This window comes from Rhinopithecus bieti, unplaced genomic scaffold (genome assembly GCF_001698545.2).
Source record: "Rhinopithecus bieti isolate Rb0 unplaced genomic scaffold, ASM169854v2 scaffold_13262, whole genome shotgun sequence".
Taxonomy (NCBI): domain Eukaryota; kingdom Metazoa; phylum Chordata; class Mammalia; order Primates; family Cercopithecidae; genus Rhinopithecus; species Rhinopithecus bieti.
In genome coordinates, this window is record NW_016808004.1 from 5887180 (window position 1) to 5903869 (window position 16690).

The following is a 16690-nucleotide window of genomic DNA, read 5'->3' on the forward strand; positions in this document are numbered from 1 at the left end:
TGTCTATTGTTTTCTTTCTTTTTTTTTTTTTTTAATTTAATTTAATTTAAAGTTCCAGGATACACATGCAGGATGTGCAGGTTTGTTACACAGGTAAACACATGCCATGGTGGTTTACTGCACCCAACAACCCACCACCTAGGTATTAAGCCCCACATGCATTAGCTATTTATCCTGACGCTCTCCCTCCCCCTGTGCCCCTCCCCCTGACAAGCCCTGGTGTGTATTGTTCTCCTCCCTGTGTCCATATGTTCTCATTGTTCAGCTCCCACTTATAAGTGAGAACGTGTGGTGTTTGGTTTTCAGTTCCTGCATTAGTTTGCTGAGGATAAATGGCTTCCAGCTCCATCCATGTCCCTGCAAAGGACATGATCTTGTTCCTTTTTATGGCTGCATAGTATTCCATGATGTATATGTACCACATTTTCTTTATTCAGTCTATCATTGAATAGCATTTAGGTTGATTCCATGTCTTTGCTATTGTGAATAGTGCTACAATATGTGTGCACGTATCTTTATAATAGAATGATTTATATTCCTTTGGGTGTATACCCAGTAATACCCAAAGGGATTGCTGGGTCAAATGGTGTTTCTGTTGTCTTCCACAGTGGTTGAACTAATTTACATTCCCACCAACAATGTAAAAGTGTTCCTGTTTCTCCACAGCCTCACCAGCATCTGTTGTTTCTTGACTTTTTAATAATCGCCATTCTGACTGGCATGAGATGGTATCTCATTGTAGTTTTGATTTGCATTTCTCTGATGATTGGTGATGTTGAGCTTTTTTTCATATGTTTTTGGCCACATAAATTTCTTCTTTTGAAAAGTGTCTATTCATATCCTTTGCCCACTATTGGTGGGGTTGTTTTTTTCTTGCAAATTTGTTTAAATTTCTTGTAGATTCTGGATATTAGACCTTTGTCAGATGGATAGATTGCAAAAATTTTCTCCCATTCTGTAGGTTGTCTGTTCACTCTGGTGATAGTTTCTTTGCTGTGCAGAAGCTCTTTAGTTTCATTAGATACCATTTGTCAATTTTTGTTTTTGTTGCAATTGATTTTGACATTTTCATCATTACATCTTTGCCCGTGCCTATGTTCTGAATGGTATTGCCTAGATTTCCTTCCAGGGATTTTGTAGTTTTGGGTTTCACATTTAAGTCTTTAATCCATCTTGAGTTAATTTTTGTATATAGTGAAAGGAAGGGGTCCAGTTTCAATTTTCTGCATATGGCTAGCCAGTTTTCCCAGCACCATTTATTAAATAGGGAGTCCTTCTCCCATTGCTTGTTTTCATCAGGTTTGTTACCCATCAGATGGTTGTAGATATGCAGTCTTATTTCTGAGATCTTCATTCTGTTCCATTGGTTATGTGTCTGTTTTTGTACCAGTGCCATGCTGTTTTGGTTACTGTAGTCTTAGAATGTAGTTTGAAGTTGGGTAGCATGATTCCTCCAGCTTTGTTAGTTTTGCTTAGGATTGTCTGGCCCATTGTTTGCTTTGCTCATTTCCTGTTTGTGTTGTTTGTTATTTGTTGTTAAGTTGCAGGAGTTCTGTATATGTTCTGGATATTAACCCCTTATCTGGTTATTAACCCCATATACAAATATAATTTGCAAATATTTTCTCCTATTCTGTGGGCTGCCTTTTCCCTCTGCCAATAATGTCCCCTGAGGCATAAGGGTTTTTTCTTTCTGACGTAGTCCGGTTTATCTGTTTTTCTTTTGTTGCCGTGCTTTTGGTGTCATGTCCAAGAAGTCGTTGCCAAATCCAATGTCATGAAGTGGATACCTTGTTTTGGCTGAACCATATGAAAGTAAACTGCAGACACCATGATCCTGAATGCGCCTGAATACTTCAGCCTGGGTTGCCCAAGAGGAAGGACTCAAAACAGAGGCTTTCACACAGGACCCCATGCCATTTTTACATTTAGGAAAAGTTAACAGTCATTCCCCCTTGTTGTCCTCGATCTAGTCCATGCTCCAATTTCCACAGTTGTCACCGTTTGATTTTAAGACTTGTGATTGCATGATTTTGCTATTCTGTGATAAGCAGTTATGAAAGTGATCCTGCAAGACCCGGGAATTCTTTCTTGTTTCTCTTATTATTCCTCAAATCCCTGAGCCTGTGAGAAGGTGGAGAATGTGGTGGCTGCTGTTTCCTTTCCCTTGGTGGTCACCCAGGAGCACTTCTGTGTTCAGAACCACATTCCAGGGCCCTCCACTCCAAAGGACAAAGAGAGGTTGACTTTTTGTGTCACTTCTGGTTGTGAAGACTCTGGAGCCCTGCAGAAGGAATCCTGGGGGAGCAGACAGTGGTGGCGCTGGGCTATGCAAACAGCTTTCCCCATTTGCCAGGGCTGCGACCTGCAGAGCCATTCCTAGCTCACTGCTCTTAAAAGCAGATGCTAGGACCGAGTGCGGTGGCTCATGCCTGTAATCCCAGCACTTTGGGAGGCTGAGGTGGGTGGATCACCTGAGGTCAGGAGTTTGAGACCAGCCTGGCCAACATGGTGAAACCCCATCTCTACTAAAAATACAAAAATTAGTGGGGCATGGTGGCGTGTGCCTGTAATCCCAGCTACTCAGGAGGCTGAGGCAGGAGAATCATTTGAACCTGGGAGACAGAGGTTGCAGTGAGCCAAGATCGCACCACTGCACTCCAGCCTGGGCGACAAGAGGGAGACTCCATCTCCAAAACAAACAAACAAACAAATGCCAGGATGTCCAGAAGTTCAAACCTTCATAGTAAAAAGTAATTTGGAGGAAAGGATGCTCATTAATTTGCACACCCTTGATTAAGTGGCAACTCAGAAATGTAGGCTGATCCTTGATTATCCTCTTTCTGGCCAAAATGGCACTGCAGCTTCCAGGAGAGGAGAATGTACAGCAATATCTTCTTTCCAAATGGCCCTGGTCTGGTTCAGGAATTTCAGCCACCGAGGCTGGGTGCCAGCTAGGGCTGGCCCAAGGCAGGGTAAGGTCATTTTGGGGACTCAGGCCTCCTGGTAGGCAGGGCTTGCTTGGGTCTATCAAGCCGGAGAGGCTTTCTGCTGAGTCAGGCAGGGCCTATCTCCCCTCTACCACCCTGCAGGCAGCTCACCACACCAGCAAACTTTCTCAGGGCTCCCACTCCGGCCAGGCTAGAGCTGGAGGCCGTGACACCCCATGGGCTACCCTGTTGTCCCTGCCGGCCAGGCCCATCAGCTGCAGTGGCACAGAGGGGAAAGGGGCGGTGGGCTCAGTGGGAAGAGCACAGCCTTCCAAAAGGACCTGAGTCTGGACCCTGCTCCATCTCCTCAGTGTGACCTTGGAAGCCACACTCAGTCTTGCCCTTCCTCAGATCCCTCCAGATGACTGCACAGCCACCTAGCACAGTGTGGACCCTAGCAAGTGAGAGCTGTTACTATCACAGCTCTGAGAGAGGCCCGCTGAAGGAGGTGTTGGCAAAGATACAGGAGCCCGGGGAGAGAAGCGCGGATGTCAGCAAGGGTGTCTGGGCACCTGGCCACAGGAGGAAACGCTTAATCTGGGCCTTGAAGAGAGGGAACAGGGTTGCTGGCAGATAAGAGAAAGGGCATGGAAGGGGATGGTGGAAAGGGAGGTGTTGGGGCCAGTCTGTAGTGCAGGTGACAAGCACATGAGGAAAGGGGTCCAGGGATGACACACATGGGACCAGGGAAGGTTGCCTGGAGGAAGGGCAGCTGAGCCGAGAGTTGATAGGGAGGGAGAAACTCCACTGGCAGCCAAGGAAGGGGTCTGAAGGCTGAGGGGACATGCTGTGCAAGGGCCCTGGGGTCAAGGGGAGTGGGGAGTGTTAAGGGAGGGCAGGGATGGCGGTGTCGCAGGCCATACCAAGAAGTTAGGACTTTGCCTTGCAGCCCCCGTGGGAAGTACCACAGGGTTCTTCACAGAGGGGGACAGGTACAGATCTGTGAGTCTGAAATGGGACCTAACTCTGCATGACAGGGACCCACCTCTGCTTGACAGGGACCCAATGCCGTGAGCCCTCTGGGAGCTGACAGCGGTGACCAGGGTGCTACAGGCTTGGGAGGGGATGTGTGGGAGAGGAAGCACACCAGGGCCACGCCAAGCACAGCTGTTTCCAGCCTTCAGCATGTTCCAAATTCAGGCCAACTTCCACAGGACATTGACATTGTTTTTTTTGTTGCTGTTTTTTTTGTTGTTGTTGTTGTTTGTTTTTGAGGCAGACTCTCACTGTCTTGCCCAGGCTGGAGTGCAGTGGCGTGATCTCAGCTTACTGCAGCCTCCACCTTTTGGGCCCAAGCAATCCTCCCACCTCAGCCTCCCCAGTAGCTGGGACTCCAGGTGTGCACCAGTACACCAGGCTAATTTTTGTATTTTTTGTAGAGACAGGGTTTTACCATGTTGCCCAGGCTGGTTTTGAATTCCTGGGTTCAGGTGATCTGCCCACCTTGGCCTCCCAAACTGCTGGGATTACAGGCATGCACCACTGCACCCAGCCTACGATACATTCTTATTTGCGTTTAGGATATTCCATGGGCCTGGGGTTCAGCATGATGCACTGAAGGAAAGCAATGCCAAGCAGCTCCAAAAGCATGCTGTGGGGGCTTTCCATGTGTGCACGCAGAAAAGTCGTTCACTGGATGAAATGACAAGGGCCTCCCCTTTCGAGGGTCCCAAGTCTCATTCCCATTGTGGACACTCTCTTGGCCAGGAGGCGGCCAGCAGTTCCCAGCTGCCATGAGTGAGGTCTATGCTGGTCTCTCAGTACCCAAAGGTGCTACTTCTTGGGCTGGATTAGGGAATGGTTTGCCTCTTCATCCATTGCACCAGAGTTTACAAAGGGCTTTCCCTGTGCCAGCCACCATGCAGGACATGCAGAGGGCAGGACAGAGCCCTGACCCTCAAGTGGGGCAGACATGTGGGAAGAGATGCGCTGATTGCAGACCAGGCCAAGTGCAGCATGGGAGAAGGGCTTTGGGGCAGCAGAGCCTGTGGGGGTCTGGGAAGGCTGAGCTGAGGCCTGAAAGTGGAGTAGACAATGTTAATTAAGCTAAGAGCAAGGGCTGAAAAGCCATTTGTGATGGGAGACAGAAGCCATCATGAGAGGATTCTCTCTCATCCAGCTCTTTCCACCACAAATTATGTCTCCAGCCATTCAAGACAAAGGTGAGAAATGAGGACATCATCTCTACAAAGACCTGCCAGTTCCTGTTAGGGTTCCTGCAGGTTTCTAAATTTCACAGAGATCACTCAGGTAGAGTTGTCGTGCACTCTTTCTCTATTTTGCCAGAGAAGGCTATCCGAGTTCCCTGTATTGGAAAGGGATGGATTAAGAGAGATCTAAACAATGGAGGAAGAAGGTGGGAATTCCGGGATGGGCTCTAAAGCCCAGGTGGAAGGGTGAGGCTTCCATAGGAAAAGGGAGGAGATTGCAGGGAAGGAGAGGCAGGAAGAGCCAGCTGTGGACAGATTTACAGGGATGAAGCCTGCTGGGTTGTATTTCTCTGTGATTAGGGGTTCATCCAGGATGACACATGCCTGTCTGTGCCCAGAAGGGCTCCCCTATCCCCTCTGGCTGGCTGTGAAGGGTGGTAACCTCTGGGCCCCACCAGATCACTTCACCATCTGTCAGGCCCATCTGCTTATGGTCCTCATCAGGGACCATTCTTGCCTTTTCTGAGAGCACTAGTGCCCCTGCCACCTGCACAGCTCCTGGCTGTCTATACCCCAGCACTGACCTTCACCTTCTCCTCTCGAGACAGGCAGCAGAGCATGGTAAGTGGCTAAGAATGCTGATGGCAGTAGCAGAGTGCCTAGGTTCTTACCTTGGCTCTGCCTCTTACTTGCTGTGTAACCTTGGGTGAGTCACCTAACCTCTCTGAGCTTGTCTCCTCATACGTGAAAAGGTAATAATAATAGTTCCTACATCACAGGGTTCCGGTGAAGATTAAATGAGCAAGTACGAGTGAAGCACTTACTACAGCACCTAGTAAAGGGTCAAGGGCTCCACGCATGAGTTATTTTTCATAGTATTCTAATTAAACTGTGATATTGCATTTCATCGTGGAATGGTTTTTAAAAAATGGGTCAAGAGATTTGACTGCAGGGGTTGTGTCTTGATTTTGCTCAACCATAAGTGTAAGAAAACTCCCAGCTGAGGATTGCAGCTGTATTTACTGCACTTTAGTGCAAAGTTTCTTCCCACAGTGAGACGGTGCTGGAAATTCAGAAGCCCCAGCTGGTGTATTCCTGGCTGTCAAGCTCAACAGGAGGCCAGCTTGTGAAACTTAAACCCAAGAGGAGCCTTTGGGGTCCCCTGATGGGGAAACTGAGGCCCAGGAAGGAGTAGAGCCTTACCATACTCCCAACCCCACCCCGGGGGAAGAAAGACTCCAGCTCTCAGCCAGTGGGGGCTCCCCAGGAAATCAGTTATCTAGAGCCACGGTGGAGTGGTCACTTGGACCTGGGTCCCCAGCTTGAGTTCCTGCTTCCAGCTGCCGTGTCCCCAGCAGACCCTGGTCTCAGCTGGTGGGAGCCATGGTGAGCTAAACAGGAAAGTGGGGGTGCGAGAGATTGTGCCAAAGCCTGGGCCTTTGTCATTAGTTTTTAGTTAAACTTTTCATTTAAGATCACTGTAACTCACAAGCAGCTGTAAGAAATAATATAGAGCGATTCCATGTATCCATTACCCAGTTTCCCCCAGCAGTGACATTTTGCAAAATGACAGGACAGTATCACAACCAGGATACTGACCTTGACACAGTCAAGTCACAGATGACTCCATCCCCACAAGGACCCCTCATGTTGCCATTTTGCAGCCGCATCCACTCCCGACTCGCCCGACACCCTCCTCGGCCCTTTCAGCTGTGAGTCTGGTCTCTGTTTCTCTCGTTTTGTCACATGAAGAACATTACATCAGTGGAATCATGCAGTGTGGAATCTTTGGGGACTGACTCGTTGGTCCATATTGAATGAATGGGCTCATGTTCTGGGCTTGGGCCTGGTTTGGGAGGAAGGGGCCTGGTTATCTCCTTCCTGGGAGCCCCAAGACACATTCCTAGGACTTTTGGTGGATTGAGATCTTAAGCTGTCAAAAAATCAAGGCCATTGTGATTGGGCCAGAACTGCCATTTGAGGGGAGGGTTTGGCCCCTCTGTGGCTCAATCTCCCCATGTGGTAAAGCCCTCCCCCGCCTCCTGGTCCCAGTTTCCCTCTGCCCCTCACCCCCAGTCCGGGCTGTGGTTCACATCAGGGGCCTACCCTTTCCCTGACACATCTGGTGGCTGGGCCCCAGGCCCAGAATAGGCCATTGTGTAAACAGGGCCTACGTGATCAAGACATGGAAAATGAAGCCAAGAGCAGGAAGCCGCTTGGGCCATCAGTGCAATTAAACTCAGAAGCAGAGTCCCCAAGGGCCTGCTGTGCCCAGGACGCTCGGGGTCAGCAGGGTAAAGCAGCAGGCCTGCTGCAGGAAGAAGGCGGTTGTAAGACTGCTGGCGGCAGGGTCGAGGGTGTGGCCCCCACCCCACAGGTCCCATAGAAGCCCTGGAGACAGCAAGGGATGGGGTGGTGGCCCAGCCCAGGGCATGGCCAGCCTGCTGGAACCCATACCCCCAACAACAGCAGCTTAACCAAGAGAGGGTGTGACTTCTTGCCATCAGGACACACATCTTGTTGCTCTGGCTTCCAGGGGCGAACCTTGTCCACATGGCCCTGACTCTTCCTATGGGGCAAGGAGAAAATAAGACCTAGACCCAGAGTGTGCACACAGCCTCTACCTGCCTACTTTCTATTAGCCAGAACTTGGTCATGTGACCACAAGTCACATTGCTAGCTGCAAGGGAGACTGGGAAATATAGTCTTTATTCTGAGCAGTTGTACACCCAAAGAAACATCAAGGTTCTGTAGGGGAGAACAAGAATTGGGGCAACTAACAGCAGGCAGGTTGACAAGCCTCTCTGTGCCTTAGTTTCCTCCTTTGGGTAATGGAGAGAATGAGAGCAATTCCTTATACAGGGGAGTTATGGAGCCCCAGGGAGTTACTGCAGGCAAAAACACTTAGTGCTGGGCAGACAGACAGAGCTCAGATGTAGCTATTATTACTTTTATTACTCAATGAGACCCTGCATGTTGCAGCCCAGCACAAGCTGGTAGATGGTGCTGCTGTTGGGGACTCCACTGACCCCAAGCCCCGGGCTCTTTTGCAGGCCCTACAGCCCTCCTTCCCTCAGGGCTCCTGGCTGACCCTGGGGAAGCACCCCCTGTGGTTGGGCCTGGCCATGGGCCCCCATGAACTGCCCTGCCAGTCCCGTGTCCTCTCAGGCTCCGAGCAGATGGCCTGGCCCAGCAGGACTCATGCCAGCTCAGCTGCAGGAAGTGGCTAATCTGTCTCGTGTGGCTTTACACAAATGGTCTGGTTTTTGGTGCTCAGTCCCCAGAATGGGAAGGAATCCAGGGATGGCAGGGGTGACTGTAGGACAGCCTCTCCCACTTGGTGTGGTCCGGAATTCTGGCCGAGGCCTTTTAGGGGTGGTAATGGAAGGGGTGTAGCCCAGTTCTTGGAAATGCTGAGTCCTAACACAGTGGGCACCCTGGTTGCCCGGGGAGCAACTGGCAGCATGTTCCTTCCTCGTCCCCACATGCTCTCTGACCCTTACCCAGTCCTCACCACGTGGCCCCTCCCCAACTCACCAAGAACCCACTGGCAAGGATGATGAACATGAGTGAGAAGCATCATGGGGCCGGGCGTGGTGGCTCACGCCTATAATCCCAGCACTTTGGGAGGCTGAGGCGCGTGGATCACCTGAGGTCTGGAGTTTGAGACCAGCCTGGCCAACATGGCAAAACCCTGTCTCTATTAAAAATACAAAAAATACACCACCGCCTATAATCCCAGTTACCTCGGAGGCTGAGGTAGCAGAATCACTTGAACCCTGGAGGCGGAGGTTGCAGTGAGCCGAGATTGTAACACTGCACTCCAGCCTGGGTGACAGAGCGAGACTCCTTCTCAAAAGAAAAAAAAAAAAAGCATCGGGGCTCACTCCTGCCCCCTGTGGGCCTGAGAGAGTCCTAGAAACTTATACCCTGATCCTGTGGGGCAGATGCTAGAGATCAGGGCAGTGGAGCCTGAGCTATCTCTACGGAGGCAGGAAGACTGAAGCCAGAAACCCAGACAGTCCAAGGAGAGCAAGGACAGGGGAGAGAGCAGCCCCTTGAAAGGCAAGATCCACAGGCTGGTGGTTGAGGAGGGAGGACCCACGTCCTGTAGAGGGGCAGAGATGGCCTTGGGCACAGCCAGGGCCCAAGCCTCCCTGTCAGAGCCTCTGACCATCCTGTGTAGCCTTAAGGTGCACAGAGACCGAGCCCACCACAACCAGATCTGCCCTTGGGCGTCCCTCACCCCAAAGCCCATCGTCAGTGCCTGGCTGAAGCCCCTCCGGGGGCTCCTAGCACGGGCCCTCGCTTTCCAGCACAGACCCCAGTAAACTGTTCCTGCAGTTTACTGTTTGCCCCTCATCCACTCCACCAGGTGGACACTACATCAGTGGAGACAGAGAACAAAAATCAAATGCTAAAACTGCTGCAGAGCTACTTTTAATAAAATAATTGATGTGAACAATATGTTGTTGCTTATATTTTAAAATACAAATTAATACTTGAAATTTTCTTTTCTTTTCTTTTTTTTTTGGACCGAATCTTGCTCTGTCACCCAGGCTGGAGTGCAGTGGCACCATCTCGGCTCACTGCAAAGTCCGCCTTCCAGGTTCAAGGGATTCTTCCTCCTCAGCCTCCCAAGTAGCTGGGATAACAGGAGCCCGCCACCATGCCCAGCTAATTTTGTATTTTACAAAATACAAAAAAAAAAACCGTAGAGACATGGTTTTGCCATGTTGGTCAGGCTACTCTGGAACTCCTGACCTCAGGTGATCTGCCCACCTCAGTTTTCCAAAGTGCTAGGATTACAGGCGTGAGCCACCACACCCAGCCAATACTTGACATTTTCTACAGGCACCCGTGTGCATGTGAAACCCTCAAGCCTGAAAGGAGACGCACTGCCAGTGGTGCAGATGAGGTCTGTGGGTGAACACAGCTGGCCCTCAGAGCCACACCCAAGCCCAGCTGACCTGAATGGAATCAACCCTTTAGGCCAGAGCAGAAGGAAAAGCTACCAGGAAATAGGTCTGGCTTAAGGAAGTGAGCCCTGCCCATGCTGATGGAACCCTCTCCTTCTTTCTCCAGGTCGACATTTATAACTCAGACCCCTTGATCTGCCGGGCAGGGCTGAAGGTGTGCTTTGGCATCCAGCTGCTGAATGCCGTCTCACGGGTGGAGCGCGCCCTCCCCAAGCTGACGGTGCCCTTCCTGCTGCTCCAGGGCTCTGCTGATCGCCTGTGTGACAGCAAAGGGGCCTACCTGCTCATGGAGTCAGCCAAGAGCCAGGACAAGACTCTCAAGGTGAGGGCTGCCACTTGCCCACTTCCCCCAAAGGTGGAGGAGGGGCGGGGAGGCAGCACCCCTTGGGGCACATCTGCCCAGACCCCCGAGGGCCACCTCCCAGATCTCAGGATAGGGACCAGCCTGCTTGACTGAGAAATAAATAAATAAAAGGAATCCCAGGAGCCTATGAATTTCAAGAGAACACACGAGTCATTTGCTAATTGTTTTGCATGAATGAGCCTCAAAGGAAAAAAGAACAATCAAAAGATGTTGTAGGCAAGAAAAGAATCTGCAACTGGGCACTGAGCAAATAAATATCCCAAGAGAGGCATGTCCAAGCTCCAACCACGTGTAATGCCCAAGCCTCCCTCTGCACTAGCGATGGCTGCAGTAGCCCAGGAGCCATGGCCACCAGAGGGCTCTGAGCACACAGGTGCTGGCAGGACTTGGCAGAGCCTGCTCTGTGAAGGGAGCTGTCAGAGCTAGCCCTGCAGACAGGGACCCTGAGGACAGGCCCTGCGGCTTGGAATATTAGACATAAAGACTATATATCTTTTTTGGGGTTTTTTTGTTTGTTTTGTTTTGTTTTAGACAGAGTATCCCTCTGTTGCCCAGGCTGGAGTGCAGTGGCGCCATCTCGGCTCTCTGCAACCTCTGCCTCCCAGGTTCAAGCAGTTCTGCTGCCTCAGCCCCCTGGGTAGCTGGGATTACAGGCACCTGCCATCATGCCAGGCTAATTTTTGTATTTTTAGTAGAGACGGGTTTCACCATGTTGACCAGATTGGTCTCACTCCTGACCTCAGGTGATCCTCCCGCCTCAGCCTCCCAAAGTGCTGGAATTACAGGCGTGAGCCACCACACCACCACCAGCAAAATATATTTTTTAAAAGCCACAGTGGAACACTGCATTCATCTGTGAGAGCATCACTCAGACCTCCCTTACACCAACGTGAACCCTTGCAAATCCCTGCAAAAGGAGTCCACTAAGATTAGTCATTCATTTACCCAGCTAGCCGTTCATCCCTTCTTTAATTCAAGTATTTATGGGGCCCTAAGTTTCTGTCAGGCCCAGAGAACAAGACAGGCAAAGGCTCTGCTCTGCCCCCTCGGAACCTGAATCCTGGTGGGGTAAGCAATCAAAAAATAAATGAAAAGGATGATGATGGAGAGAAGTCAGTGCCCCTAAGGAAACTCAGCAGAGTGTAGTGTAGGGATAGAGGGGGACAGGGGGGAAAGCAGCACTTTAGATGGGATGCCCAGGCCTGCAGTCTGCTAGTGAGAACAGCCAGTGGAAGAACCTTCCAGACTGAGGCAAGAGAGAGATTGAGGACCTGAGGCTGGCATAGGCACGCAGCCACAAGAAGAGCAGCCAGTGAGGATGCACCAGGCAAGGAGGCTGGTAGGGGGGCAGGGGAGCCCCACCACCTGGGAAATCTAGACTTCTTCTCTTGGTTAGATGAGAAGCCACCTGAGCATTTCGAGCCAAGAAGTAACATGCTCTGATTTTCATGTTAAAAGCATCCCCCAGTGGCCTTGGGGAGACAGGAGCTGGGGTAAGAAGGAGGTAGGGGACAGTGATAACCAAGGCAGGGGAAGCCAGGCAGGGTGGCAGAGAGTGAGATCACTGTCATGAAGGATGAACTCTGGGTTCAGGCTTGCAGTAATGAGGAGGCTGTAATGAGACGAAAAAGGCCAGGCAGAGAGACTGATGTGAGCAATGGCCAGAGTCCACCTGGAGATGCCCGTTAGCATCACACTGAAGTCTGGAGGTCCCTGCCAGGAATTCAGATGGAGATGGCAGGTCAGCAGTCTAGAGGCAGAAGGGAGGTCTGGCTGGAGATGTAAATTCCAGAGTCATCAGCCCAGGATGGATTTTAAAACCACTGGACTGGACGAGGTGACCAGGGAGAGTGAAGGAGGGCACAGCCAAGCCCGTAGTCCAGCTGCCTGCAGAGGCCAGTGGGTGGGATAAGCCTGAACTGAGAAGGGGTTGCTGGCGAGGTCGAAAGAAAATCAGAAGTTAAAGCCATGGAACCACAAAAAGAAAGTGTTTCCAGAAGGTGAGAATGAGCAGCTTATGAATGACCAGCACAGTGTCCCCTGCCACGGCAATGGAGGTTCCTGGAGATCTCGCCAGGATAGCCACTGTGGGTTGGCAGGAGTGGAAGTCAGCTTGGGATGAGCTGAGGACCCCGTGGTGGTCAGGATGTGAGGCCAGGAGTGGAACCGCCTCTTTTGAGAAGGTTGCCTGACTCAGACACAGAAACGGGCCCAGGGATGGGGAGAGATGTGGAGTGAGGGAACGTTTGCATTTGAGAGAGGAAGTTCGGGAACATGTTGGGACATTGTAACGCATTTGAACCATCATCTGATAGAAAGGTGTTGGCCTCCTAATAATGGGAGGTCAGGGCCAGGTCCTCGGGCACAGGGAGACGGTCCGGAGAATGCTCCTACCCCTGCCCACTGCCCGTGGTCTCCACTCCCCACACCTGCCTCTGATGCTGCAGCTCTGATTCCGTGTCTCTCCTCATTGCAGATTTATGAAGGTGCCTACCACGTTCTCCACAAAGAGCTTCCTGAAGTCACCAACTCTGTCTTCCATGAAATAAACATGTGGGTCTCTCAAAGGACAGCCACGGCAGGAACTGCGTCCCCACCCTGAATGCACTGGCCGGTGCCCAGCTCATGGTCTGGGGGACGCAGGCAGGGGAAGGGCAGAGATGGCTTCTCAGACGTGGCTTGCAAAAAAAAAAAAAAAAAAAAATCAGAAATTGGAGAAATCTCTAGCACAATTTACTAAAAAATAACAAAAGACATTTTGTTATACATTAGGCTGTCAGACACTGGATCTATCTTAATGGGTAGACACTTTATGCAAAAAAAAAAGAGAAAGGTCCCAGGTAATTTTCCACAGAGAATGTGCTAAAATGTCCACTGAAAACAAAGCCAAACCTCTGCCCGCCTCTCCCAGCTCCCACAAGGGTTCCAGGAATTCCTGGTGTTCCCAGGACACCAAACTGCAATAACTGGAGGCGCCTCCCTCCTGCCCACCCCTCACTCGCGCCCCAGCGCCCTCTCTGACCGGCCTCCACTTGGTGGCCTTCCTCTGGCTGTGTGATGAGGTGGCTGCTGTCTCCATAGGGGCCAGCTCCCCGGGGCAGACTCACGTGCCCCTCTGAGGCTCAGAAAATGCCCAGCCCTTCCTCAAAATAAGCAGCCACTCATGACTTTGTGGGCTCCTTGTTACCCTGAGGCCAGGCTTTGCAGAGGGGAGGGGGCTAAGGCTTAGCCCAGAAATATAACTGAGCAGGAAACCAAGCCTCTTCTCTGTCCTCTGCCCTTCCCCTCCTGCCAGGGAGAGGCTCAGGTTGGCCCCTGAGTCCTGTCTGTAGTCACAAAGGCTGCCTTTCCTCTGGAGTCACTAATTTTACCTGATGCTGTTAGAGAATCATATTGAAGATGAAATGTCTAATATATAATGTATATTTTAAAGCAGAGACTATTTTGGTGGGTAGGTGGGAGGGAGCAAGGGGAGTTTGAAGGCATCAGAGCTTGATGCTACTATACAGAACTGGACGGGTTAGGCCAGCAGTGGTGGGGCCAGAGGGCCCTGTGCTCCAGGAGCTAAGCCAGCAGCCCCCAAGAGGGGACTTGGCTGGGCCTTTCCTATGGGCAAGGCCCAGTGCCCTTCCTGCGCCACCCCCTTTCCCCCGGGGACCATGGAGCAGTGGCAGCCTGTGGGGCTGTGATCCCTGGGCCTGGGCCAGAACCTGCCTATGGCCCAGAGCTACCCTGGGAGTGTCAGTGCTAGCAGCACAGCTACCTCTGGTGGCAGGAGAAGAGAGGCCCCACACAGTGGCAGGCCAGGCCTTCCTGCCCAGGTCTACATGGAGCACTCGGTGACCCAGAGCAGGGACTGGAGGCACCCCCAGCCCTGCCCCAGGCCACAGCAGGACAGGCCAGGACAGACCTCACCCAAGGCCAAGGCTGGCATCAGCCAATCTTTCAGAGTCAAGGCCCTGGCCCTAGCCTGCCCATCTCAGGTGCCAACACCACCCCAGCCCTGCCCTTGGCCTCACTTGGTCCCAGCAATAAGTGGGGGTCACCACCTGCCTGGGGAATACTTTCGCCTTCTAAATGGGACTTGCTGTTACCTCAGGAGGCTCCTTAGTGCAAACGTGACCCTGGTCAGGGCACTGCCACCGTTGAAGCCCTGCAGAAGGTGCAATCTAGGGGTTCTGGGGCCACAGAGGAGGGGGCCACTTCCCACCAGGACCCCCAACATGAAGTCTAGGCATCGGGGGCTCCCGCCCTTCTTCCTCCAGCAGCAGGAACTGCCACTGCTCTCCTAGGCCCTGTTCTGGAGGCTAACCTTGGTTCCTGGAGAGTGTGCCCCTCCACCCTCCCTCCAGCAGCCCTGATCACACCGTGACAGAGCCAGGAACGGATCACCCTGCTGAAGATCACTCTGTGCCCTGGGGGAGGAGCCAAGCCCTCACCCCACAAGGGGCAGGTGGGGGCTCTGGTGCTGACCCGGCCCAAGTCCCCACAGAGCGCCTTCTGTAGCTCCAGCTTGTCTCCTTTTCTCTTTGAAGGAGAAAAATGTAAAATATGCACTGAGAGAGAAAGCCAGCCCCGCCTGCTCAGTCAGCACCGGCAGCAGGGCAGCCTTGGGAGCTCGGGAAAAGCAGGAACCCTTTCCAAACGCCCAGAGACGCCCTGGGCTCAGATCTGTAATTCTCCCAGGAGCTGTGACAGAGCAGGTCACACGAAGTCCCTACGCCTCCCCGCCACCTCCCCCAGACGCATGTGATGGCATCGCCATTCCCCAAATTAAATATCGGCATGCGGCCTGACCAGGGACTCTTTAGATGCATGAATTTATTTATATGAAGGCTCTCACAGAGACACACACAGTACTTCAGTAGCATTTGCATTCCTGGTTAAAGAATCACCAATATTTAAAAGAAAAACTTTCCTGAAATTGGGACTGTTTCATGTTATTCGGAAGGGCTGGTACATCCGCCCACCGTATCCCCCTGCTGGGTCAGGAGCCAGCACAGGACCCTGTGTGTGAGCGAGCCTGACATCTCACGCGTGGCCACTCCAGAGCTGGTCCCCGTCCTTGGAAAGCTGTGAAGTCTTGCGTTGAGTTCCTTCTCGATATTGACGGCTCTGTGCTGACATTCTGAGCTCTGGAGTTGCACTGGCGCAGGGGCGTGGAGGAACTGAGGTTTGGAAGGGATGCCAGGTCTCACATAGCTTGGCCTCGAGAAGGTGAGAGGAAGGCCAAGGTCAGGGAGAGGACCCAGAGAGGTCTGGCACAAAAGGCCCAAGCACCACCGTCAACACGGCCCAGTCCATACAGAAATGGGTTTCGTGCCTGAAAAATATTTTACAGAAAGATGCCGCCTGTAGCCGGTGACAGCCGCAACCCTACAGGCCTCAGTTCCTTGCAGAGGTGAGGAGTAGAGAGTCAGCCTCCCTTCCTTCCAGCAGCGACCCAGCTTCCCTCCCTTCCAGGTGGTGCTGGGCTCACCGAGGGAGCCCTGGTGGGTACTCTGAAAACCCACAGGCTCTGCTCGGACTCCAACCCCCAGGCCCACCTGGGTCCTATCTCACTCTCTTCTCTCACCAATTGCTAACATAGACCTTGTTGGGATCACGATGGCTTCACAAGCCAGCTGTTGGGTTTGCTATGTCACTGTGGCTCAGTCACATCCCTGTGTGTATACTGTCTGCGGGGCACATATGTATCCGTTTAGAGCTAAAGGAATCAGTGTACACTACAGCTAATCCTAATAAATCCGATGTTTTCGGAATGGCGTCTGTCTGTCCATCACAGCAGCCTCTGACCCTGGATGGCAATCTTCCTTGCCGAGAGCACAGCAGGCCCTTTTTCAGACAGGCTGATCCCTGCTCGAGCCACTCCTGTCACCTGATACCAACTCCAGCAGTGCTTCCCAGCCTGTGTCAGCACGTGTGGAATTTATCTTCTCCCATCCACGCTTGAAGCAGGTTTCTAAACACACACATCCACTTGCAGACCCTGCCCCACCACTGGGGAGGACAGAGCCCAGGCCACCCTCCCCGCACCAGCTTCAGGTGGATTGTGCTTTCTCCAGGGCCCCATGTAGATGCCAAACCCATCCCCACACAAGCTGGGCTCTGTCCGAACTCAGCCCTCCCTCCTCAGCATAGGGAACCCGGCCTCCTACTGCTGGGCATCCTCCACGCCCCTCTCCGTTCCACACCCACACCTGGCCC

At 52.1% G+C, this 16690-nt stretch overlaps 1 protein-coding gene across 3 annotated transcripts in view; it reads left to right on the forward strand.

The window, feature by feature from the left end:
* MGLL (monoglyceride lipase) overlaps positions 1 to 16245 on the forward strand; it is a 135999-nt gene extending 119754 nt beyond the window's left edge. For all 3 annotated transcript variants that reach the window (XM_017885030.1, XM_017885031.1, XM_017885032.1), the window contains 2 exons: positions 10226 to 10441; positions 12960 to 16245. In XM_017885030.1, the coding sequence (XP_017740519.1) occupies positions 10226 to 10441; positions 12960 to 13085 (342 nt within the window). In that variant the 3' untranslated portion in view covers positions 13086 to 16245. The remainder of the gene's footprint in view (positions 1 to 10225; positions 10442 to 12959) is intronic.
* The last annotated feature ends 445 nt before the right edge of the window (positions 16246 to 16690 follow it).